Source organism: Phocoena sinus, chromosome 7 (assembly GCF_008692025.1).
Source record: "Phocoena sinus isolate mPhoSin1 chromosome 7, mPhoSin1.pri, whole genome shotgun sequence".
Taxonomy (NCBI): Eukaryota; Metazoa; Chordata; class Mammalia; order Artiodactyla; family Phocoenidae; genus Phocoena; species Phocoena sinus.
In genome coordinates this window covers 113,258,034-113,282,827 of record NC_045769.1, presented here as the reverse complement: position 1 = coordinate 113,282,827, position 24,794 = coordinate 113,258,034, and the positions used below count along the sequence as shown (strand labels likewise).

General features: G+C 42.2%; 1 protein-coding gene across 4 annotated transcripts in view; it reads left to right on the top strand.

The window, feature by feature from the left end:
* The window catches only part of HERC2 (HECT and RLD domain containing E3 ubiquitin protein ligase 2), a 231,499-nt gene that overhangs the window by 176,465 nt on the left and 30,240 nt on the right, over positions 1–24,794 (top strand). For all 4 annotated transcript variants that reach the window (XM_032636780.1, XM_032636779.1, XM_032636778.1 and 1 more), the window contains 13 exons: positions 1,316–1,487; positions 2,335–2,524; positions 3,338–3,478; positions 7,413–7,604; positions 10,101–10,254; positions 17,423–17,530; positions 19,042–19,173; positions 19,614–19,772; positions 19,857–19,972; positions 20,566–20,691; positions 21,143–21,298; positions 21,699–21,814; positions 21,915–22,113. In XM_032636780.1, coding sequence (XP_032492671.1) covers positions 1,316–1,487; positions 2,335–2,524; positions 3,338–3,478; positions 7,413–7,604; positions 10,101–10,254; positions 17,423–17,530; positions 19,042–19,173; positions 19,614–19,772; positions 19,857–19,972; positions 20,566–20,691; positions 21,143–21,298; positions 21,699–21,814; positions 21,915–22,113 — 1,961 coding nt within the window. The remainder of the gene's footprint in view (positions 1–1,315; positions 1,488–2,334; positions 2,525–3,337; positions 3,479–7,412; positions 7,605–10,100; positions 10,255–17,422; positions 17,531–19,041; positions 19,174–19,613; positions 19,773–19,856; positions 19,973–20,565; positions 20,692–21,142; positions 21,299–21,698; positions 21,815–21,914; positions 22,114–24,794) is intronic.

Here is a 24,794-nt window from a genome sequence, read left to right as displayed (position 1 = left end):
TTTAACTTCCTTTTCTGTGTTTCATTTTGGATAGCTTATATTGCTATGTCTCCAAATTCACTTGTCTTTTCTTCATTTTCTAATGTGCTGTTAATGTTACCAAACTGTTTAAATCTCAGACATCCTAGCTACCTCTCTCGAAATTTGATTTGGGCATTTTTATATCTTTCATGTCTCTGGTTCTCTTTTGAACATATGGAATAGAGATATAATAAATGTTTTAACCTGTCTACTGATTGTAATATCTGTGTTAGTTCTGGATTGTTTAGCTCAATTGATTTTTCTTCTTATTTCCGAATTGAGTGGTATTTTACTGCCTTTCTGCCCACTGGGTAACTTTTAGTTGGATGCCATACAGTGTGAATTTTAACCTGAATGTTGCTGGAGATTTTTGTGTGTGTATAAATTTTCTTGAGCTTAGGTACAGTTAAGTTACTCTCAAACAGTTTGATCTTTTTGGGTCTTGGTTTTGGATTTGTTAAGTGGATTCAGACCTGATATTAGCCTGGGGCTAATTATTTCCCCACTGAGTATTCTACTCAGTGTCTTGTGAATTATGAGGTCTTCCCATTTGGCGGATGGAAGCAGGCACTAGTTGGGCCCTCCATTTTCTCCCAGCCTCTGTGCTGGGTCTCCAGTCCTTTCATGCAGTTCTTTCTTTGGCTTTGGGCAGTGCCCTTTTATGTAGGCACCCATCAGCTTCTGCTGCATCCTTAGCTGGGTGAGTGAGAGCACCAGCACATCTCCAGGGCACTCTGTGGGCAACTTTCTCCTCTCATCCTGTCCTGTGAACTTTGGCCACATTGGACTCCCTGGCTCTGAGCTCTACTTCCTCTGCTCGCAGAGACCACTGAGCTCCACCTGGTTCTCTCCCTCTGCTGAGGCCTGGGAAGTCTCAGGGCAGTGAGCTGGAACATGTGTCCACTAAGACTGTATATGGTGAACATCTTGTCTTCTCACCATTGTTTTGGATTATTTTTTGTTTTACATTTCAACGATAAGTAAATACAGATAGTTATTGTAGTATTTTCAAAGCTTACTTATGTATAGCGTAGATTGTTGTAAGTGTATTTTGCAAAAGTATTTATATCTGTTTGCATTTACAGTGAACCTTTGCTGAAAATAGCTTCTTTAGATAAGTATAGATAATTTTTTTTAAACTCTGAAAGACCATTAATGAAACTAATATTTAATTTGTGAAATAGCAAAATGCAGATTGCAGTGTGTCTTGGAACTAAACTGAAAGGTCAAATGATAGAAACAGAGCAAACTGTGATCTTAACAATTGAACCCAAATTTTATTTTCCTTTTTCAGGTGTGCCTTCTGATGCTGACTCTTCTGCTACCAGTAATAAAATCAGTGGTGCAAATAATTCTAAACCAAATCGCCCCTCTCTTGCCAAGATTCTCCTGTCATTAGATGGAAATCTGGCGAAACAGCAGGCCTTATCTCATATACTTACAGCACTGCAAATCATGTATGCCAGGTAGGCTCGTTTGCTAACTTTTGAAATCCCACAGCTATGTAAGCTTTGGGTTTTTGTAGTTTTTTGATGGAAAATGTTGTGTGTATTGTTTTTAAATACTGTGAGTTCTGGGTCATACACCCTTTGATGGTGAATGATGGTATCTGTGCTTTCTTTAATGGAGGTTGAAATATGAATTAGAAAATCAAGTTAAAGAACATTTTCATTATTTTTTATGGCCAATAAACTTTAAACATATTTTGGGGGATGAGAGGAAGAATCAGTTGTTACTAATATACAGTAATGTTCAAGACACCTGTCATCTCCTTCACTTTTGATAAGGCGTTTTGGTAGTGCTGTGTTTTCCACCGTTTTGCTGCTGTTTTCTCACAACCTGAATAAGTGCCCCAGCCATCAGTGTATCATGGTTATGCATCTGATGAATAGAAATTAATACTTACACAGGAACATTAGTTTAGACCAAAGGCTGACTTATTGTTGAGAGGACGTTTAGTCCTTGCTGTCTTGTGTGAGGCACCTTTGGTATTTGGCCTTCAGTAAACACAAAATTACCCTCAGGCTTGAACAGACCAAGAAGATTTCTCAGGGTAATACAGAGGCTGATATTTATGTTGGCAGTTTTTCACCTGTCATCACTGTGGTCATTCAATAAATAAGATCAGGAGTAAGTATTTTAGCTTTTAGCCGATGGATAGTAATAACATTCAGTATTTTTCTAAAACTCTTTTTATACTTATCTTATAAAAATGAGGGGGTCCTTCAATAAGCGCTTGTCCTGCCCCCTGACTCTTCCTTTCTGCAGAGGTGAATGGCAGCTCACTGCAGGTCTGGCTTTCTCTCCTGACAGAGACGCCGTGGTCGGGGCCCTGATGCCAGCTGGCATGGTTGCCCTGGTGGAGTGTCCCTCGTTCTCTTCCTCAGCACCCACTTCTGATGTGTCTGCCATGGCCAGTCCCATGAATGGAGAGGAGTGTGTGCTGGCTGTTGATATTGAAGACAGACTGAGTCCAAATCCATGGCAAGAAAAGAGAGGAGAGGTAAAAATAAATGTTAAAGCAATAAAGCAATATTTGATCAGAAAGGAAAAGGTAGCTAATTTGTATCTAGTAAAGTATGTCATTCTTTCACTTAATTCAGAGTGTTTTTGTGCCTACTGCTGTGATTTTTGGCTTGAATTAGAAAATATTCTGTTTGCAAAAGGAGCCTTGGAACTTCCCTGGTGGTCCAGTGACTAAGACTCCATGCTCCCAATGCACGGGGGCCTGGGTTTGATCCCTGGTCAGAGAACTAGATCCCACACGCATGCTGCAACTAAGAGCTCGCATGACACAACTCGCCTGCCGCAACTCGCCTGCCACAACTAAAAAGATCCTTCATGCGGCGACGAAGATCCCGTGTGCTGCAACTAAGTCCCGGCACAGCCAAATAAATAAATATTTTTTTAAAAAAGGAGCCTTTTTCGTGTGTAGATGGAAACAGATTATTCTTTTAAAAAGTTGCTAAATGCAAGTGCACAGTTGTTTATCTGAAGTTCTGAAACGTGAAAGCTCCAAAAGCTAAAGATTTTTGTAACTTATTTCAGGGAAAAATCCAACTTGAAGAAATGGGAGCTCATTTTAGTTGTTTTCATGTGACCTGTTGTGACTATTAATAGGTTCTCCTGGGAATATGAATATGGTTGATTTTGCAGGGCTGTCCCAGAGCCCACTGGAGGTGGTAGCTTGTTGTGTAAGTGCCTTGTTACCTCTATAAAATCTGGTATATTCCAGGTGGCCCAAGGGGTAAGGCTTTTGGAGTTGGATGGGAAGTGTGCCATGTTGCCAAGTTTCTCCTTTTCTTCTTCATTTTAGATCGTCTCTTCTGAGGATGCTGTGACCCCCTCCGCAGTGACCCCATCTGCTTCCTCAGCTTCTTCTCGGCCATTTATTCCAGTAACAGATGACCCAGGAGCTGCCAGCATCATTGCAGAAACCATGACCAAAACCAAAGAGGTCAAGGGCTTTCTTCTTTAACATTTTATTTTGAAATAATCTTAAATGTACACACAAGTTGCAGAAGTAGTTCATAGAAATAGAACATGGTATAAGCCTGTGTACTATGTGATATACTCCTAGGTACTGTCTACCTAGGTTCTCCAGTTGTTAGTGTTTCTAAACCGTTGGCGGGAGCGCTGTAGGGCACAATCCCCAACTCTCCTTAATGTTTCAGTGCATATTTCCTGAGTATCAGGACATTACCATTGATCCAGGATTACTTTCTGTCCATAGACCTATTCAGATTTTGCTCATTGTACCAGTAGTATCCTTTATAGGTCTAGGACCCAGCCCAAGGTTGAGTGTTGTATCTTTGGTCTTCAATATGGAACAATCCTTCAGTTCCTGTTTTTGTCAGAAACGCCACAAGAATGATGCAGGGTTCTTTTCAGTGCATCCCATTGGGATGTGTGCATTGTTAATTTGCTGCATTACAGGTGATGTTAATTCTTACTATTTTGTTAAAAGTATCTGCCAGGTTTCTCTATTGGGAGTTAATAAAAGTGTGTTAATAAGTATTCATGGGGAGATACTTTGAGACTGTGTTACTACCTTATCCCTTGTCATATTTTCACCTACCAGTTTTTAGTATCTTGATGATTCTAGCTGGATCCATTATTACTGTGGTAGTTGTCATGTGGTGATTTTTCAAATTTCGTCATTCCTTTTGGAATATCACTGTTGCGGTTCTTCTGTAAGGGAGAACTTTCCTTTCTCATCTCATCTGTTTGTCTGTCTATTGGTACAGATTCATGGGATCCTGTTTTACTCAAATAATGACATACATCATTTGACACCCAAATTGCCCCAGACTTGGCCATTGGGAGCCCTTTCCAGCTGGTTTGTCCTTCTGATGTGTCCCCATAACTCTTTGAGCACTTCCTTACTTCCTAGCACAATAGAGTGTTCCAAACTTATCTTTCACCTACCCTGCCCTCGCCCTGGAATCAGCCATTTCTCCAAGGAACGCTGGTTCCTTTTAGTGGATCAGAGAATTTAGAAACAAGATCTGGGAGCTTGGAAAGCTGATTGCTACTGGGTGTCCTTGGTTTAGGCCCTCTCAGCAAACAGACACACACACCCACAAGCATTTATTTCTCCTTTGGCATCTTATCTATATAATGAAAACCATGAGTGGTTCAAACCAATACTTTAGTTTTCAGTCCAACACCACAAGGTTTATTCTTGCTCTCTTTCTATATTTTAGGTATATAATCCTTTTATATGTTGTTGGATTGCTTTGCTATTTTGCACCTTTATCTTCTCCTGATTTGGGTTAAAGCGTAATACTGGTCTCCTGGAATGAGTTGGGCTGTGTTCCTTCCTCTTCTGTTTTTTAGAAGAGTTTGTGAAGGTTTGGTATTAATTCTTTAAATATTTGGTAGAATTTTCTCTGTTCTAACATGTTCTGATTATTCTTATATTTCCTTGTTTCCTGGCACAACACAAAATTCTAGGTTTAACAAGACGTTTTATATTCCAGCACAGAAATCAGATGTTTCTTCAAGAGGTCTTGGTTCTTTTTAGTGGAGAATGGTACTTAGAAGCCAAGATCTGGGCCTTCATGTGCTCACTGCTCTTGGGGGGGCTGCTGTTCACAACCGCTGTTCCTGGGCAGAGCTAGGAAATAAGCGTGTGTGCGCGTGCGTGTGCATGTGTGCATCCATGCAGTAAGTTATACACATTAATATTTATTTTGTTATATATCTACATATAGTGAAACCGCAGCCATACCATCAATTCTAGTAACTGCACAGGATTCATTCTACTTTCCTCCCTTTCTGTGTTGGAAACTCTTCTCTGAAAGGGAGAAACCTGGCTCCTGTTAGTGACTGTTTAATAACTTGCCCTTAGGTAGCCACCCTCCCATTTTCGCTGTCGTTCCTCTCCCACATGGACACCGCCCGTCGCCTGCACAGCTTCTGGCACGCAGAACCAGCCTGCCCTCGGCAGGGATAACTTCTCACCCTGCTTGACCTGTGACCTCCCTCACCCCTGCACCCAGTGCCGCTGGCCCAGAGCAGGGACATCTTCCCCTTGGCTCTAACACGCGGCGCCCCAACATGGATGCCCTCCCGAGCTCGCCGGGTGCCCCCATGCCAGGCCATCGCGCCTGCTCCCACCCTCTTCCCTGCCGGCCAACCCTGGGAACAGGCACACGTTGTTGTCAGTTACATCTGGAACTCTGGATTTATATTATGCTTTTACTGCTGATGAAAATATGTCCTATGGAAAATCGTCATAACCATCTATGGTGATGAGGAAATTGCTATTTATAAATTAGGTGTCTGGACTCAACTTCTGATATTTGGCAGTCTCCTAGGGTGAGGGTTTAATGCAGAAATTAATCTGAATTATGCAAAATTTTTGCTTTTAGCTAGAAGAGGGATGGTATAATTTCTTTCTTACCAATTATTTATGAGACATAGGCATTATCCAGAGTATAGCCCTTAATTCCTATCATTTCAGTTTTGGTTTGATTCATAAATAATGGCAAAGTAATTTTCATGTTAGTTTTGGGCTTATTCAAGGATAGGCAGCTAGTGATTTTATTTTTTTAGCACTTCCTTTGGACTTGTCCTCTATTTTTTTTTTAAACCCCCCACCAAAAAAATGTTGAATCCTGCTTCAAATAAGACCAAAGATGTTATATATGATTAATATATTCCACTGGATGCTTCCGCTGGTCTTCAGCGAGTGAGATTCTGGAATGTCATCGTTTCTGATGAATTTCACTTACTGATTCCCTAAGTGTTCATTCAGAGGTAGGAGCAGGGTCTATTTCTTTAAAGGGAGAAACCGTGCTCCTGCCCGAGAGAGCTATGGCTTCCAGGGCCAACTTGAGCATTGATGGACTTTGCGCATTGGATATGTCACATTGCCCTTAAGGTTCCTAAGTGGGGCTTGTGCTTCCCCTGGCTCATTTCTGTTTCTGAAAAGCATTGGCACTGGTTTTACTGAAATCCAGAAGGCAAGAGAGAAGAGAAGAGGCACTTGTGGCACCTTGTTCTTCTCCTGGAGAGCTGGACTCTGCTTGGGGAATGGGAAGGGCCCGGCTGCTCCCCTGTTCAGCACAGGTCTCAGTGTTGCTCAGAAGCTGGGGGATTTCCCAGCTCTGATGGCTCCCTATTCCCCCCTGTAAGCTGGACCCTACCGCCAGCCCCCAAGAGGCTCCTTTGTGGTGGGCGGCAGGCTGTGGGGTGGCTTTCCCGGGGGGGCACCCCCACCCTCATGCGGGGTTGGGGGTGTCAGTGGTGCTGCCACAGGCAAACAAGCGTCTCCTTTCCTCTGCTAATGTGGAAAGAGGTAAATGATCGCAGATGTGGTTTGTTTTAACTGACATACTGTGAATGGGAGGTGCAAGGGGAATATTGAGAAGACACTTTGTATATTTTCTTTTTAAAAGAACGTAAGGGGCAAGAGATTATGGACAATGTGTTACATGCCAATAAGTCCATTAAATAAGATTCTAAGAAAGAATTATGGAGAGGATCTAGACAAAATATGTAAAAGCATAGTGTACAAATTTAGTTGATAGAAAACTCCCAAACATACCCTATGGGGGTAATTTTACATGGTGTGATTTCATTCCAAGTCTCCCCTTGTAACGTACCTCTGTTATGAACTTGGTCACAGTATAAATTGTCATTTCTTTATAGTTTAGGCATTCCTTTTGACAGCCATTGGTAATTTGTGAAATAGGTAATCGATCTTGAAAGCATAGTGCAGGGTGCTGGAGATTTTAGGGGCTTGTCATTTCTTAATCTAGTATTTCATGGTCTTAAATTCTCAGAAAGTCCCTTATTCATTATTGGTAATCATGTATCCTTTGAGTTTATGACTGTTTACCTCTTAACATATCATTCCTCATTTTAATTGTTTGACTTTTTAGGATGTTGAAAGCCAAAATAAAGCGTCAGGCCCGGAACTTCAGTCCTTGGATGAGTTCACCAGCCTGTTGGTTGTGGATGACACGCGCGTCATGGTGGACCTGCTCAAGCTCTCTGTGTGCGGCCGGGCCGGGGACAAGGGCAAGGATGTGCTTTCGGCTGTGCTGTCTGGCATGGGCGCTGCCTACCCACAGGTGAGCTGCAGGCAGGTGGGCGGGCTGATGCTGTCTCGTGCTTGAAGGGCTCCTGCTAAAGATGAGTCCCTTCTCTGTCATCTGTGCTGCAGTTGCTCCCCAGTTTGCCTTTTGATGTAATTTTGATATTTTAGAATTTAGAAATTTCTAGTTTTTACGAAGTCAGATCTGCCAGTTTTTTCATTTATGGCTTCTGGATTTTGTATTATACCGAAAATATGCTACCAGCATGACATTGTTTAAAAAACTCAAGTTTCTTCTAATCATTTTTACGTTTTCATCTGTTATTATATTTACCTTTTTGAACTACCTGGGATTTATCGTGATGTAAGGGATAAAGTGAGGATTCAACTTTACTTTCTCCTAGATGGCGAACATGTTGCCCCAACATCATTGATTGAATAAATCCATTTTTTCCCTAGTGATTTGAAGAGCACTTTTTATCATATTCTAAACTTTTATGGACTTTTTTCTATTCCATTAATCTAGTTTCTGTGCTCCAATACCACAGTATTTTAAGTATTAACTATTTAAAATAGATTTTAATATTTGGTGGTACTGGGTCCTGTGGGACTTTCTGCCATGGTGATGTTCTGTACCCGAGCCATCCAGTGTGGGAGCCACCAGCCGTATGTAGCTACTGAGTACTTGAAATGTAGCTAGTGCACCTGAGGCACTGAAGTTTTCATTTTATTTAACTTTAATTAATTTAAATTTGAACAGCCACATGTGGCTAGTCTAGGGTGTAAAGTCAGTATCATATCAATATATCTTAAAAGTAGAATTGATTAGTCCTGAAGTCCTTGGGCTTCCTTAAGGACCCTTATTTATCAGCAGCCTTGCTCTGCCTTTTCAGAACTGGCTGTGTCAGGGAGTCTGATGCCATGTGCCTGTGCAGATGGGTCATCTGTGTTTCTCCAAGTTCCATACCACCACCAAAACCATAAATTACTTAAGTATGGTCAAGTGTCTTGAAATCATAGTAAATGGTTTGGTAGGTATTTTAGGGGCTTGTTAATTTCTTAATTGTATTCAGGAAGAACTAAAAGTTACAGGTTTCCTACTTTGTAGTTTTTTGAGGCAAGTTACTTGGCATAATTCTGAGAGATTAAATCAAGGTGAATTGCCATAAGCAAAATATTAATGTTTTCACAAGTTTTGTATTTGTGTGAGGAAAGGATGGAATGAGAACATGGATTTAAAGTGATAATACCCAGCATTTCTTGTACACATTACCTGCCAGGCCTGGTTCTTGGTGCATTCTCTCAGTACGGAGCACAGACTTTCCCTTTGTTTACAGATAAGCACCCTGAGGCTCTCAGAGATCATTACTGCCTCAAAGACACTCAGGTTGCTGGTGGGTGGGAGAAATGGTGGTGGACTCTTGAGTGCTCTGAGGACAGAACCACAGCTGTGACCGCTCTGTCACCCTCGCCTCAGAGCTTATTGGCCTCTCCTGGGGGACTGACTGGCTTTGCAGAGGAAGGTTCTGAAGCCCAGAAGAGCCCTAGTGGGCTGTGCATTAGAAGTTTGATGATGTCAGCATCTCAGATTCAAGGGGAGACAGAAACAAAGGTGGGGATTGTCTTCAAACTTTCCTGGCCAGTGGCAAGATGCTACTCCTATGTCCTACTCTGACCTGATATTTGGGACTGTTTAAGAAAAAAAGAGAAACTTTTGAATTTATAATGATAACATCTAAATGGCAGTGATCTTAGTTTGTCATTAATAAAGCTGTTTGCTAAGCTAATCTGTTTATTATCTAAGTATGAGGAAAAATAGATAAAAACAATCATTTATTTCTGAAACGTACAGAATAGATTCATTATTTTTCTCTAAATTAAAAATATTTGGAGGTTAATATGTTATTACCGTAACAGCATATTCTTGTTTGTTTTTAAAAATAGCAGTCAAGGAGTTTATAATCACCAGTATTGACCATTTAAATGGTGTGAATCACTAAAATTTTCAAATGAAATTGGAACATTATGGATTGTTGGGAGAATGTGGTATGGAGGCTGAGTCAAGAGACACCCCCAGTTGTCTTCATATTTGTAGCCCTCATTTCAGATGCCGTCTGCTGCTGTTCAACCTGGACAGCTTGGTCGTTCCTCTCCATTCCTGCTTCCCTCCTGCTTGGCCCCCAGTGCCCTCTAGGATCTTGGTCCTTTTTATACCTTTTGCTCCTTCGCTTGATAGTTTTGTTCCTGGGGCAGAAGAAATCTTGTCTTGATGTAAAGAGAAACTTGTAATCACAGGCATTTCATTTCATCAGTTGCCATGTACTGGGTGTTTTGGGTGTGTCAGGCACCTCCTGGCTGCTACCTCTGCGAGCTCTGTGCTGTCTTGATTTTCTAGGTGAGGAAACTGAGCCCTAATTTGAACTAGATTTCTCAAACTCCCAAGGCCTCCACTCTGCCCCCGTCCCTATGGAAAGATCTGAATTGGGCGGGCATCCTGACGTCCTTCTGCTTTGTACCCCGCTTCCTCCTGCAGGTGGCAGATATGTTGTTGGAGCTCTGTGTCACCGAGTTGGAGGATGTAGCCACAGACTCACAGAGTGGCCGCCTGTCCTCTCAGCCCGTGGTGGTGGAGAGTAGCCATCCCTACACTGATGACACTTCCTCCAGCGGTACAGTGAAGATACCAGGTACTCAGGGCTGGCCCCAGGGAGGAAATGGGGCATCCCTGCCTGTAGAACAGCTTCATTTCTGCAATTGCATCAGTAGAAGCAGCTGTCATTGTTTTATAGAAAAGAAGCTACGGAATTGCTTTAGAATCACTTTTCCCACCTTTGCTAGAAAAACGACCCCCCCCTGAAATAAAGCATGATAAAGTAAACCACGCAAAGTAAATGTTTAGCTTAATGCTTATTAGATGGATGCCTTAGTCACCAAAACTCAGGTCTAGAGTTTTTGTGCCTGTCCACAGAAGCCCTCCTTGTGTCCTCCCCTGAAGTAACACTGTCCTGGCTTGTGTTTCTGGACAGTTTCTATTACCCAAGCGTGCACTGTCATCTTACCTCTCTTAATTAATAGTTTCCATCTTTTAAGTTTCTTTTGACCTACAGTTTTTTCCTTTTTTCTCAACAATTCACCTATGGAGGAACCTGGGCCTTTGACCTGCACACTCCTGCTGCACTTCCACCTGCTCCCCAGCCCCGTCTTTCTGCAGATTTCCCCTGATTCAGAGGCCCAATTAGTTCAGCCTTTGTTGAGACCATTGGTATTTGTGATCCAGCATCTGGAAGCACCTGCTATCTGCTTGTCTCTCCTTTCGTGATGGCAGCCGCTACTGATGCTCATTGCCTGAGGCCGTTAAATCCATTAGAGGTTGCAAAATGGTGCTATTCTAATCGTTCCATTGCTTTCTTATTTATTTGCTAGAATACTCTATATAGGGACATGTCCTCTCCTTTGGTTGGTTGTTTGCGTAAGAAAGGCAGGATAAAAGCTTGACATTTTTCTTCTGTTTACATTTTCAAGAGAATGAACTGGTTACCTATCATTCTTTGAAGGTGACCAGTTCTTTTTTCTTTCTTTTCTTGGCTGCACCTCGCAGCTCATGGGATCTTAGTTCCCCTATCAGGGATTGAACGCAGGCTCACGGCAGTGAAATCGCCAAGTCCTAACCACTGGACAGCCAGGGAATTACCTATTTTTTCTTTTATGTCATTTTGAACTCATGGTTTTAAACATATATGATGGGCTTTAATCCATTGTGACTATTATCCTACGGAAGCTCAGATTATCCCATCTCTAGACATCAGGAACCTCTTCAGTTTGGCTCTTGTAGTGACTCCCATATAGTCTGATATGACAGGATGCTTTAGGCTTGTCATGTAGTTTCTTCCCTCCACCTGGAATCTGCCCTGGTATCTTTTAGTGGAGATAGCATTTCAGATCACTGGGCTATCATTGTTTCTAGATTTTTTCAGTGGACAGAGATAGGATGAATGAGTGGACAGTCAGAAAGACTGACTGACTGACTTTCTTTTGAGTTCATAATGATATGATAGAGCCAAATTCAGAACTACAAGGTTTCTACTTTTAACCTCTTCTGTTATGTCAGTGTTTCTTTTGCTCCATACCCAAAATCCTGGTTCTAAGACACGGGATGATAGAATTAGAATATCTCATAATTACTTATTTGCTTTATCCCACACTACATGCACAAAAGACTAAGGATACAATTCTAATACTACCAAAAATGCACATAGTTACTGAAAATATTTAACAAAATTTTTTTCTTGCTCTCTTCATTGTTGTAACTTTATTTAAATGATTATACTGTATATCCCAGAGCATAATAGCTGTTACATACTCTACTTCCTTCCTTTTAATTTGCATTTAGTTTTAGTTGTCTCCTTCCTTATTGTGATTGTCTGAAGCTCATTCTCTCATCAGTTCCTCATCAGGGCTCAGAGGACAGCAGCCCCGACTGAGGTCAGCTTGTTCTAAGAGTTTGTGCCCAAATTTGAAAGTTAGCTTTTTTGGATAGCATGTTTTTCTCCTGTGAAAGTGGGAAAATACTAATCTTTTCCCCCGCCCCTTATAAATTGTGTTTTCTTTCCATTATTTTACTAGAATATGTTTTCATATTGGTTGTTACAAGGCGATATTCTCAGATAAGGGGTTGTGCCCCTTTAAAGTGTAGTTTCAGGTCTTGTCTTTCAAGACAGTTTTTTTGCATTACAGTTTGTAGTATTTGTTTGTATCCTAGCTTCAGTTTTCTTTTTCATGGATATGTGGTCATTTTCTTGTGTTGGATGCCGTGTAGAGCCAGGGGTGGGGGTGGGGTCCCCCGGGCTGAGGCCTGTTAGGAACTGCGCACAGCAGGTGAGCGGTGGGTGAGCAAGCGAAACTTCATCTGCTGGGAACCATCACCCCCAACCCTGGCCATGGAAGAATTGTCTTCCACGAAACCTGTCCCTGGTGCAAAAAGGTTGGGGACCGCTGTTTTAGAGTCAGTGTTGGCTACTCCCTCTCAAGTGCTTCTTTTTTCTTTTTTTTTAAACAGTTTTGGAGGAACAGTTTAATTAATTAATTTATGTCTGCGTTGGGTCTTCGTTGCTGCGCGTGGGCTTTCTCTAGTCGTGGTGAGCGGGGGCGCTGCTCTTCGTTGCGGTGTACAGCCTTTTCATTATGATGGCTTCTCTTGTTGTAAAGCATGGGCTCTAGGTGGGTGGGCTTCAATAGTTGCAACACCCAGGCTCAGCAGTTGTGGCTCGCGGGCTCTAGAGTGCAGGCTCAGTAGTTGTTGTGCACGGGCTTAGTTACTCCATGGCATGTGGGATCTTCCTGGACCAGGGCTCAAACCGTGTTCCCTGCATTGGCAGGCAGATTCTTAACCACTGCACCACCAGGAAAGTCCCTCAAGTGCATTTTATCTCTTTTTCTTTTTTTCCCTTTTGTCCTTCTGTTTGTTTCAAAGCATTATTCGTTGTGTTTATTTGCTCCTGTGCTCTTTCTAGTTTAATTTTCATTTCTGAATTTTAAAAAAAAATTCTTTACCCTATTTTCTCATTTAGTGTTTTGGTTGTCCTAATTCTAATTTATGTTGTTCTTTCATATCTTGTATCATTTTCCTAATTTCTTTTAGCTTGGTTTGAAATAATAGATTATAATTTTCATGTGTTTTGTGGGTACATCTTTCTGGCTTGCTTTCATTGTCTGTAGGAAAATGTTATTCTGTTCTTATTCTCTCTTTTATAACAATAACTTTTTATTGCATTTGACCTTGATACATTTTTTAAATTAATTTTTATTGTAGTAGTTGCTTTACAGCATTGTGTTAGTTTCTACTGTACTACAAAATGGATCAGCTATACATACACATATATCCCCTCTTTCTTGGATTTCTGACCTTGATACTTTTATCCTGATCATTTTTATGTGAAACTAGTATTCTTAAACTTTTAGAATGAGATGGCATTCAGAAAAGCTTCTTTAACTTTGAGCTCTTACTCTTTCATAGAAATTTACAAAACAAAAGATAATTCTACTCAGCGGTTGCCTAAGACAAAAATCTGGTATCCCTCTTCCTCTTTTCTGCTTCTCTCTTTACTTCATAACCAGTCTACCAGCAAGTCCTATCATTTCTACTTTAAAAATATATTCCAAATTAGGTCATTTATCACCAACTCCAGATCATTCTGGGTCCAACCATCTAGTCTCACCTCGTTTATTATACTAGATGTCATATACTAGTATAATATACATGTTCTGCTTCTACTTCTCACCTTCTACTTCTCACCTACTTGTCCCCCAGAATCAACTCCTTACGTGGCATCTAGATAGATTGTCTTAAACGAGTCAGAACATACTGGTACTCTGCTTAAAACCCACCAGTACACCCCTGTAACCTTAAAATAGGCTGTAAACCCTTGATGGTGGGCTGTGCACCTTTACATGAGCCCTGTTCACCTCTCCAACAACAGTCTCTTCCTCTCTACCCTTCTCTCTCTCCTGTCCCCTCCACGTCATCTTCTTTGCTGGTCCTTAAATATGTTTTTCTCCTGTGAAAGTGGGAAAATGATAGTCTATTTTACCCCCTTATAAATTGTGCTTTCTTTCTGTAATTTTACTAGAATATGTTTTCATATTGGTTGTTATAGGCGATATTCTCAGATAAGGGGTTGCGCCCCTTTAAAATGTAGTTTCAGGTCTTGTCGTTCAAGACAGTTTTTTTGCATTATAGTTTGTAGTATTTCTTTGCATCCTTGCTTCGGTTTTCTTTTTCATGGGTATGAAAAGGCAGATGGCAAGTACAAAGCAAGACAAATGGCCTAAACCTGGAACATATTTAAGGACCATCCTTAAGTCTTTGCCTTTTGATTGAGGTACTTAGGCCATTCATATCTAATGTAATTATAGATGTGGTTGGATTTACATCTGGATTAGGAAGACAGTTAGTTATAGACAATGTGGTTGGATTTACATCTGCCATTTTGCTGTGTGTGTTCTCTGTGTCTTGTGTCCTTTTTTGTTCCTCCTTCAGTGCTTGGTTTTATATTAAACAAAATTTTCTTTAGTGCACCATTTAAATTCCTCTGTTGATTTTAAACCACTTTTATTGGTGTTTGCTCTGAGGATTAAAATACATAATTTATCACAGTCTACGTCAGGTTAATATTTTAGTTCTGGTAAAATGCAGCAACTTTGCTTCATTATAGTTCTATTTCCTCTTCCTTCATTTTTGCTGTTATTGTTGTATATACTGTATCTGTATATGTTGCAGACCTGTACAACATATTTGTAACTATATGTATTACAAATATATGTATGTGATTTAATAATTATCGCATTGTGCCAGGGATTGGCCAACTTTCATATGTCACAAAATATTATTTTGAATTTTTTCCAACTATTAAAAAATGTACAGACTGTTCTCAGCTCACAGGTATGTAAAAATGGTGAGTGGGACAAATTTCTCCAGTGGAATATATAGTTTCCTAAGCTCTTCCTTATACAGTCTTTCACCTTGTAAAAATATTAAGAAAAGGGGAAAAAAAACCTTACTTCTCAATCCATGTCTTTCCCATTTTTAGTGCTCTTTATTTCTTCCTGTGGATTCAAGTTACTATCCAGTATCATTTTATTTCAGCCTGAAATACTTTAAGTGGTTTTTCTAAATCATGTCTGCTGTCAGTGGATTCTCTCAGTATGTGTGTATTTGGAAATGTTTTTATTTTGCCTTCGCTTTTGAAGGATAGTTTTGCTGGAGATAGAATTCTTAGTTGATAAGCATTTTTCTCTCATATCACTTTAAATTTGTCATCCCACTGGCTTCTTGTGTTCATTGTTTCTCAAGAGAAGTCAGAGTTAGCTGTATTTTGTACCCCTATATGTTATGTGTCTTTTTCTCTTGCTTTCCTGATTTTCTCCTTGTCTTTAGTTTTCAACAGTTTCAGTATAATGTGTCTGGGTGGGGATCTCTTTGTGTTTTCCTGCTTGGGGTTATTAATTTTTGGAACTGTGGATTAATGTTTTTCATTAGACTGGAGATTTGGGGCTATCTCTGTTCAAGTACTTTTTCTGCCCCCTTTTTGTGGGGGGTTGGGATTCCCATTATGCATATGTTTGTATGCTTGATGTTGTCTCCCAGGTTTATGAGACTTTATTTATCTTCAATCTTTTTTCTTCTGTTCTCCAGTTAGAGTAATAGAAATTACACAGTCTTCAAGTTGTATAATGATTCTTTTTTTCTGCCATTTCAAATCTGCTGTTTTGTCCAGCTGGTGAATGTTTCATTTCAGTCATTGTACTTTTTCCACCCCCAGAATTCCTCTTAGTACTTTTTTCTTCGAGTCATTGTTATCATATTTTCCTTTGTGATCATGTTTTCTCTGGTTTTCTTGAACTCTTTGAACATATTTATTACAGCTGCTTTGAAGTTGTTGTCTACTCAGTTCAGCATCTGGCCATCGGGGTCAGTTTCTGTTGCCTGATTTTCTTCCTGAGTATGGCTCACACTTTTCAGTGTTTTTTCCTATCCTATTATTTTTTATTGAAAACTGGACATTTAGATTGTATTGTGTCACCTGGATTCTGACTTTTTTTTAAGATTTGTAATTGTCACTGGGTTTCTTTGGTTGTTTTGTGTGTTTGTTTTGTAACATGCCTGGAATTACTCTCTGAAATCTCTCCCCCACATCACATATCCACTGGGATCCCTGCTCACTTTTCTATTTTGATTTTTGTTTTCTAGCCTGACTTCTAGGGTTTGCTCTATGTCTGCTTGGTTTGGCGCTCAAGCCTGCTGAGTTCCCTTCTGCGGGTGGATCTCTGTGTGGGTGGGAGCAAGGAGGGCATGGAAGTCAGTGTTTTGGCAGTCTTCCCTGTACGTGTGTGTGCGCCCAGCTCTTTCCGTTTTCCTGAGTACACGTGCCTCGCGTCATCCAGGCCTCGATGACGTCCTCATTGAGCCCTTCTTTGCTCTCTGACTTCCAGGATCTTCCTGTTAGAGTTCTGGCTAGTTCTCAGGTCTGGCACCACCCCCCCCCAGCCACACCCCTGTCCCCGGGCCAGCAAAGATGCAAGTTTTTCTGTGTGTCCTCAGTTGCCCTCCCTACTCTCTGACTTCCAGAATCTCTGCCCGGGCACTTCCCCTGCTCTACACAGTGAGCATAAAGCCCCAGGAGGTAGAGTCCCACCCTGGTAGAGCTGTGCCCCAGCTTGCGTAGAGCAGCCCCAGGCGAGGACACCACAGGCTCTCACTCTCCCTACCCAAGTTTGGCAGGTTTTTCCATAAATAATCACTTCTCAATTTGTTGCTTGCCGTTAATTGATTTGAAGAGCCCTGGAATCACTGTTGTTTTTTTTTTATCATTTTGAGTGGTTTTATAGTTATTTTGCCACCCTCTTCCCTCCACCATAACCCAGTCCTACCCTTTACTGATTCTTTTGTAAGCTAATTTGTCCCAGAGAAGACTCTAGATCTAATGCTAAATGCTTGATGCATGTGATTTTATATGGCTTTTTAAATATGGGGGTGGGCGGGATAATAAAGCGTGGTCTCACAGCTGGGGCTGCAGCATGAAAATGTGCCCAGAAGTGAGACCACAAAACCAGTTGGCCAAGTGAGAATGTCTTCTGGCGTTTCCATCACAGGTGAATTCTTTTGTGGGAGGCAGGGTGGGAGAGAGGGGTGCTCAGTCTTAGGTTCTTATTTTTTGAGGTTAGTTCTTCCTGAGTTTTGCTTTTCATTAGCTGTTACACATCATTTTAGTCTCACTGCTTCTGTGTGGCTTTTGGCCTTGTCTGTGGTATGTTGAGTGGGAGTTGTTACTTTGTGTTTTGTGCTCGCTTGTCCTCCAGGCGCAGAAGGACTCAGGGTGGAGTTTGACCGGCAGTGCTCCACAGAGAGGCGCCACGACCCTCTCACAGTCATGGACGGCGTCAACAGGATTGTCTCCGTGCGGTCAGGTGGGAAGCCAGTTGAGCTTGCTTTGTAGAATGGAACCATTAGCATTACTAAACAGAACATTACTACTGCTTCGTTCTCATGTAAGACTTAAGGAAGGGACCATAAGTGATCCAGCTGCAAAATACAGTAGGTTTTATCTGCCTCTTCCCAGTACTTTCAGTAAGATAATTATTCAAGTGATGTTTGCCCCTAACCACTGATGGGTGGGATTACTGGGAGACTAGTGTGAGCATGGGTCCTTGTTGGGAGCACAGGCCGCCTGGGGCCCAGTCTCAGCCAGACAGTAGAGACGGTGCTGTAAGGTGTGTGGTAGTGCTGGGCTCGTGCCAGGTAAATGTTGACATACTACAAGGCTTTAAAGGCTTTTGGGTTTTAATTGATTGCAGTGAGGACTTGGGTTGCACACGGAGGAAGTGTTCTGTGCGTGTGGTGGACAGCACTGGAGTGGGTGAGAGGTGTCTCCTTTGCGCCTCTCTCTGCTCTGCTGATGTGCTTCAGGAGGTTGAGTGACCTCATGCTCAACGTGAGGCTGAGCAAGAGCGAATCACTCTGTCTAGGGGCTTGTTAACATGCTCTTCACTGGGCTTTTTAGAATCATCAGTGCGGGGGTGTGTGCGTGCGTATGTGCGTGCGTGCACACATAGATCTCTTCAGACTTCTTTATCCTTCACCTGGAGCAAGGGTCAGCAGACGTTTCCTGACATAACTACTCCCCTCTGCCTTTGTAGTGAAGGCAGCCACAGACCGAACGTAAACGATGGGCCTGGCTGTGACCCAGTAGAATTTTACTCACAAAACGTTACTTCGGATGAAGTGGTGTCACAGATGAGCGTGGATTTTTTTCTGGCAGTTTGACAAATGTCGATATAGTTTTCAGTAGTGTTGTGAGATGTTCCCCCCCGGTTTCTATGCTTCCAACAAGATTCCCTCCAGGCTGCCGCCACGCCGCTGACCGACGACGCTTCGAAGTAGAAGCCTGGCTGGGGTAGCACGCCACACGCCTGTCTCTCTAGCTCCTCTCCGTGGCACCCCAGGCCCCGGGCTCTGGCTGGGCTGCTCCACTCTCCCTTGAGGGTGGCTCTTCCTTGCTGAGCTGCCCCTGTGCCGCAGGGGTGCCCCCTGTGCCTTTGAACATTTGCACCCTCTTTGGGAAAGACCGGGGCTTTTCTGTTTTGTTGCCTGGGTAACAGCCATTATATCAGACCTTCCCCAAGAGACCTCCCTGCGGCCCCGACCCTGGGTGTGAGCGTGGGCTGTCTCTGCGGGCCTCTCACACAGCATCGTGGTTGTGTGTGAGTGTCTCTGTTGGAGCAGTGTCTGCCTGCCCTCCACTTCTCAACTGCTTGCTACAGTGTGAGTCGAAGGGCATGGTATGAACGCACGTGGGGAGTGGGCTGGAGGAGCCAGCTATTCTTCAGACGTGGCATGAATGACTTTGCTTTGTATCTAAAGAAGTTGTTGTTGATCTGATGACGGGTGAACCCAACCCCAGTGTGCTTCTGTCCTCCAGGCCGGGAGTGGTCTGACTGGTCCAGCGAGCTGCGCATCCCGGGGGATGAGTTGAAGTGGAAGTTCATCAGTGACGGGTCTGTGAATGGATGGGGCTGGCGCTTCACAGTCTACCCCATCATGCCAGCTGCAGGTGAGGAGGAGGCTTATGGCCACCAAGGCTTGATGACCCACGCGAGGGAAACACACATGTCGTGTTCATTTAGTACTTTGTGGTCCACCTTCTCCTGTGGTGTTGGGAGACAGCACTGCCCAAGGCCCCGCCATGGCAAAGATCAGAATTGCAGTGAACTGCTTCAGCTGTCTGCCTGTTGGGCGTTAGCCTTCCATCCTCACCCAAAGTTTCCCAGCTGTTGCTGGTTGCAGTTCTTAAGCCATTTGATTTTTCAGGTAAAATGTCAGTGTACAGAACGTAGTTATGTGCAAGACAGTGGCAGCACCCCGGGCGCCCCTCTAACCGTGGCATCCAGGGGGATGGGGCCCACTCATTGTTGGTTGAATCTGTCCAAGTCTCCTTATGGGGTAGCTCTCGCCCTGTCCAGCAAGGGGACATTTATAGTGCTCTTTTTTCAGGCCCTAAAGACCTCCTTTCTGATCGCTGTGTCCTCTCCTGTCCGTCCATGGACTTAGTAACCTGTCTGTTGGACTTCCGGCTCAACCTTGCCTCAAACAGAAGCATCATCCCCCGCCTTGCAGCCTCTCTGGCAGCGTGCGCACAGCTGAGTGCCTTAGGTAAATGGCACCTCCGTTGTCAGGTCTGTCTCACTCCATGAGAAAAATGGTCGTCCTCTGACATTTTCTGCCTTCTCATTTCAGCTGCCAGTCACAGAATGTGGGCCCTTCAAAGATTAAGGAAGCTTCTTACAACTGAATTTGGGCAATCAATTAACATAAACAGGCTACTTGGAGATGATGGGGAAACAAGAGCTTTGGTACGAAACATCACATTACAGTTTCTAGTCGCGTGACCCTTTGGGACTAAAGCGTTGCTTTAATAATGTAAACTTCTAAATCACCGAGAAGAGTTGGGAAGTTTCACATAGGAATAGACAGCTTTTCTTGCATCCAGACTCCCTTATATTGCTACTATATTGAGTTCAGGCTGGGCTTTGATTTTAACAACAGCCCTATTCTCAGGCTGTGAGAATAGGATTGTCTGTTGGACTTTATGAGTCTGACTCACCACACCCCCTTTGTTTTGCTGGATGAAATAGTTACTATGAAAAGAATTCTTGATCTTAACCGTGTTGGAGATGGAGGTTTGTAGGCCAGAAAGTTCCTTTCTGGTTCCCTGGGAGTTGCTATGCTGAAATTAAGACCAAACATTCTGAGGTGAATTTTCATTCTTTTTTATTTTTGTGTTCATCATGTCCTTTTAGATTTTTTCCTATTTGAAAGTATCAATCACATGTTTTAGAGGAGAACAGTATCAGTGTAATAAAACATTTGACTCACAGGAACAAAGCACTCGACTCCCCTGCATTTGGTTTCCTGGGATAGGTTATAATTTGGTTGTTTTCTGAAGAGTTTTTCAGGCAGTGCTCTTGCTGCTCTGGTGAAAGGCCTTCCAGAAGCTTTGCAAAGGCAGTTTGAATATGAAGATCCTATCGTGAGAGGTGGCAAACAACTGCTCCACAGCCCATTCTTCAAGGTAATACTTGACTTGTTCTGAAGTGATGAGAGAGCCACAGAGAGCCATCAAGTGCAGTGCATCAAGTGTCAGGCATCCCCGAGGACAGGTGTAGCTATTGCTGAAGTTGAATATGAAAGGTTTTCAGGAGTAACTGTGTGATGTAAGCCCTTGTACTTTAAGTATCAGTGTGCTTTCAGATGCCTTGATTTAGGTGGCAAGTGTTGTAGCAGTGGTCTGATCTGAGGTCCTGTTGTCAGGTGCATCGCTAGTCACTGGGTAGGAATAATCCACATCACTGGTGATGCTAAGACCCTTGCTGGGCACGTGGCAGTCAGCCTGGCATGAGGAATTCTGAAGGAGGACCCACAGGGAGCCTGTGTGGGGCTGTCTTTGGCAGGCAGTGTTGGTGAAGTGGAATGTTAGCCGTGTCTCTGAGTGTCCCTGTGTTGTTAATTTGTGGTGGCTGCAGGTACTAGTAGCTCTTGCTTGTGACCTGGAATTAGACACTCTCCCTTGCTGTGCTGAGACGCACAAGTGGGCTTGGTTCCGAAGGTACTGCATGGCCTCCCGTGTTGCTGTGGCCCTGGACAAGAGAACACCACTGCCCCGTCTGTTTCTCGATGAGGTATTGCAAGTTATTTTGGAACCACTTTTGGGACGCACAGTTTTCTTTATAGTGTAAAAGGATGCCAATATTATGAGACACAGTAACACTTCTCCTGCCGAGGAATATCATAAAGAAAAAAGCACATAGGTGAAAATGAATAAACTGATACTGTAAATTTCAGTTAAAGTTTATTTTTAGTAAAGATATAATGATACTGTGTAGACATTTTAAAATATCTTCAACATGATATAATCATGTTGATTTTACTTATTAACTGTAAAGTCACAATGTTGATGTTGGCATTCCCTCATATTCTTGGGTGGGGAGACCTCCTCTCCTGTCTTCTTACCTTAGTATTATTTGTTTTATTCTTGAGAGATGAGTGTTTGATGTATAATCTCATAATAATGTTGTCCAGGTGGCTAAGAAAATTCGTGAATTAATGGCAGACGGCGAAAACATGGATGTTCTCCATGAGAGCCACGGCATTTTTAGAAGAGAGCAAGATGAACAACTTGTGCAGTGGATGAACAGGTTTACTATATCAGAAACAAGAAATAATGTTGTCTGTGAGAGAATGGTGCTTCACATGCAGTCTTTCCCATGTCAATTGTTCTCTTAATGTTTGTTACAGGCGACCAGATGACTGGACTCTTTCTGCTGGCGGCAGTGGAACAATTTATGGTTGGGGTCATAATCATAGGGGTCAGCTTGGGGGCATCGAAGGTGCAAAAGTTAAAGTCCCCACTCCATGTGAAGCCCTTGCAGCTCTCAGACCCGTGCAGTTAATTGGAGGAGAGCAGACGCTCTTTGCAGTGACAGCTGATGGGAAGGTAAGAAGGTGCATTTCCTGTGTCATACACTGAAACTGAGACAGCTGTGGCTGGAGGGCATTTGTTTGGTTCACAGCATGTATAACGATTCTGTGCTAAAACAGTATCTCAAGATTATGACAGTGCTTATGGTGTGCTGGAAGCAGTTATCGTTCTAAAGTGTCTCTGTTTAATCTTTAATGTGTTCTGTGGTTTTAGAATTTTTTATTTTGAGATGCAGCATACATAAAAAAGCGTGTTATAATTGTTTGCATATCAGTTTGTTAAACGTATGTATTCCTTTTTGTTTGCTATCATAATGCTATCTTTTTTTTTTGCGGTACACGGGCCTCTCACCGTTGTGGCCTCTCCCGTTGCGGAGCACAGGCTCCGGACGCGCAGGCTCAGCGGCCATGGCTCATGAGCCCAACTGCTCCGCGGCATGTGGGATCTTCCCGGACCGGGGCACGAACCCGTGTCCCCTGCATCGGCAGGCAGACACTCAACCACTGCGCCACCAGGGAAGCACCATAATGCTATCTTTTAAAAAATTAATTGCTACTGATACATGGAAATTGTTAGTATTTATATACTGACATTATGTCTAGTGACCTTATTATACTCTTTTCTTTCTTAGTATCTCAAACTGTTGTGTATCTTCTTTATAAAGCCATGTTCTATAAATAGATTTTGTTCCTTCCTTTCCAGTTCACCTGTCTTTTACTTTTACTTTTCTCCTGTGCAAGGGAGAAATGAAGCTCATCAGGCTGGTGGGTGCTGCAGTGCAGTATTGAACAGGGGTGGTAGTGGGCCTATTCTTGGCTAGATCCAGGCTGCAAAGGAAACACTGTGATGGAATCCTTTACACACTTACTGTGGGGTTTTGGTAGATGCCCTGTATCAGATTAAGGAAGTTCCCTTCGTTTTTCTATTTAGGAATAGGTACTGACTTTCGTCAAACATTCTTCCTATGTTTAAAAAATAATCAAAGAGATGTTTTTCTCCTTTAGTGGATTAATATAGTGAATTGGATTAATTGTTTTCCTTATATCAGATAGTCTTGTATTCTTTGGAAAAGCCTTACTTGGTCAGGTTCTGTTTTATATTTTTTTGGTTTGTGTTTGGGATTTTGGGGAGATCCAGGATCATGAGTGCAATCATCATAATATTCTTGTCTTACCCACTCCATGTCTGGTTATGGTACTATTGGGTTGGCCAAAAAGTTCCTTCGGTTTTTAGGTTAAAAATAAGAGACACATTTTTCATTTTCACAGAGAACTTTATTGAACAACGTATTCACTGTTTTGTTCCACTGCCTTCTGCCATTTTTTGGGCAACTTCATGATTCTGTCTTCCCAAAACTTTTTTACCTTTTTGAGCAAAGAACTGTTCCAGGAGTCTTTTACAATATTCAGGGAATTGACATTTTTTCCATTAAGAGAATTTTGTAAAAACCAAAATAAATTGAAATCTGAAGGTGCAATGTCTGATGAATACGGTATATGAATCAGAACTTCCCAGCCAAGCTGTGACAGTTTTTGTCTGGTCATCAAACAAACATGTGGTCTTACGTTATCCTGATGGAAGATTATGCGTTTTCTGTTGACTAATTCTGGACGCTTTTTGTTGAGTCCTGCTGTCAGTTGGTCTAATTGGGAGTGGTACTTGTTAGAATTAATCGTTTGGTTTTCCAGAAGGAGCTCATAATAGAGAATTCTCTTCCAGTCCCACCATATACACAACATCACCTTCTTTGGATGAAGACCGGCCCTTGGTGTGGTTGGTGGTGCTTCATTTCACTTGCCCCATGATCTCTTCCATTCCACATTATTGTACAGTATGCACTTTTCATCGCCCAACACAATTTGTTTTAAAAACAGAACTTTTTGTTACATTTCAGTAAAGAATCACATGCGGAAGTACGGTCAAAAAGGTTTTTTTTTGCTTAACTAATGTGGAACTCAAACATCAAAGTGATTAACATAGCCAAGCTGCTGCAAATGATTTTCAGTGCTTGTTTTGGGTATTTTGAGTGTGTCGGCTGTCTCCCATGTGGTACAATGTTGATTGTTCTCAATGAATGTCTTGATTTGATCGCTGTCAACTTCAACTGGTCTACCCGACTGTGGAGCATCATCCAGCAAGAAATCTCCAGCATGAAACTTTGCAAACCACTTTTGACATGTTCAGTCAGTCACAGCACCTTTTCCATACACAAATTAGCAACATGCACAAATGTTGTGCACAAATCTTTTTTTGCATTTCAGTTGCATTTTTACCTTTCTTGAAATAATAAAGCATAATGTGCCAAAAATGTTGCTTTTTCCCCCCCATATCTTCAGTATTAGAATGGCTACACAAAAATTCACCAATTTTGATTTTTTTTTTTTTTAAGGCACACTGATAATGACAGCTGGTCCCAATACAGTCTAACAAAATTGTTTCAAATGAAGTTAAAGACAACTAAGCACTACTAGAGCCATCTTACGGAAAAAAACGGAAGAACCTTTTGGCCAACCCAATATATTAGTTATCTGTTTAACTTACAACAGTTGGCGTAAAACAATACACATTTATTGTTTCCCTGGGTGGCTTAGCTTGGGCCTCCAGCCCAGAATCTCTCATCAGGCTGCAGTTGCTGCAAGGCTGGCCTGAGGAAAATTCAGCTCCCCATGACCTGTTGGCTAAGGTTTCCCTCAGCT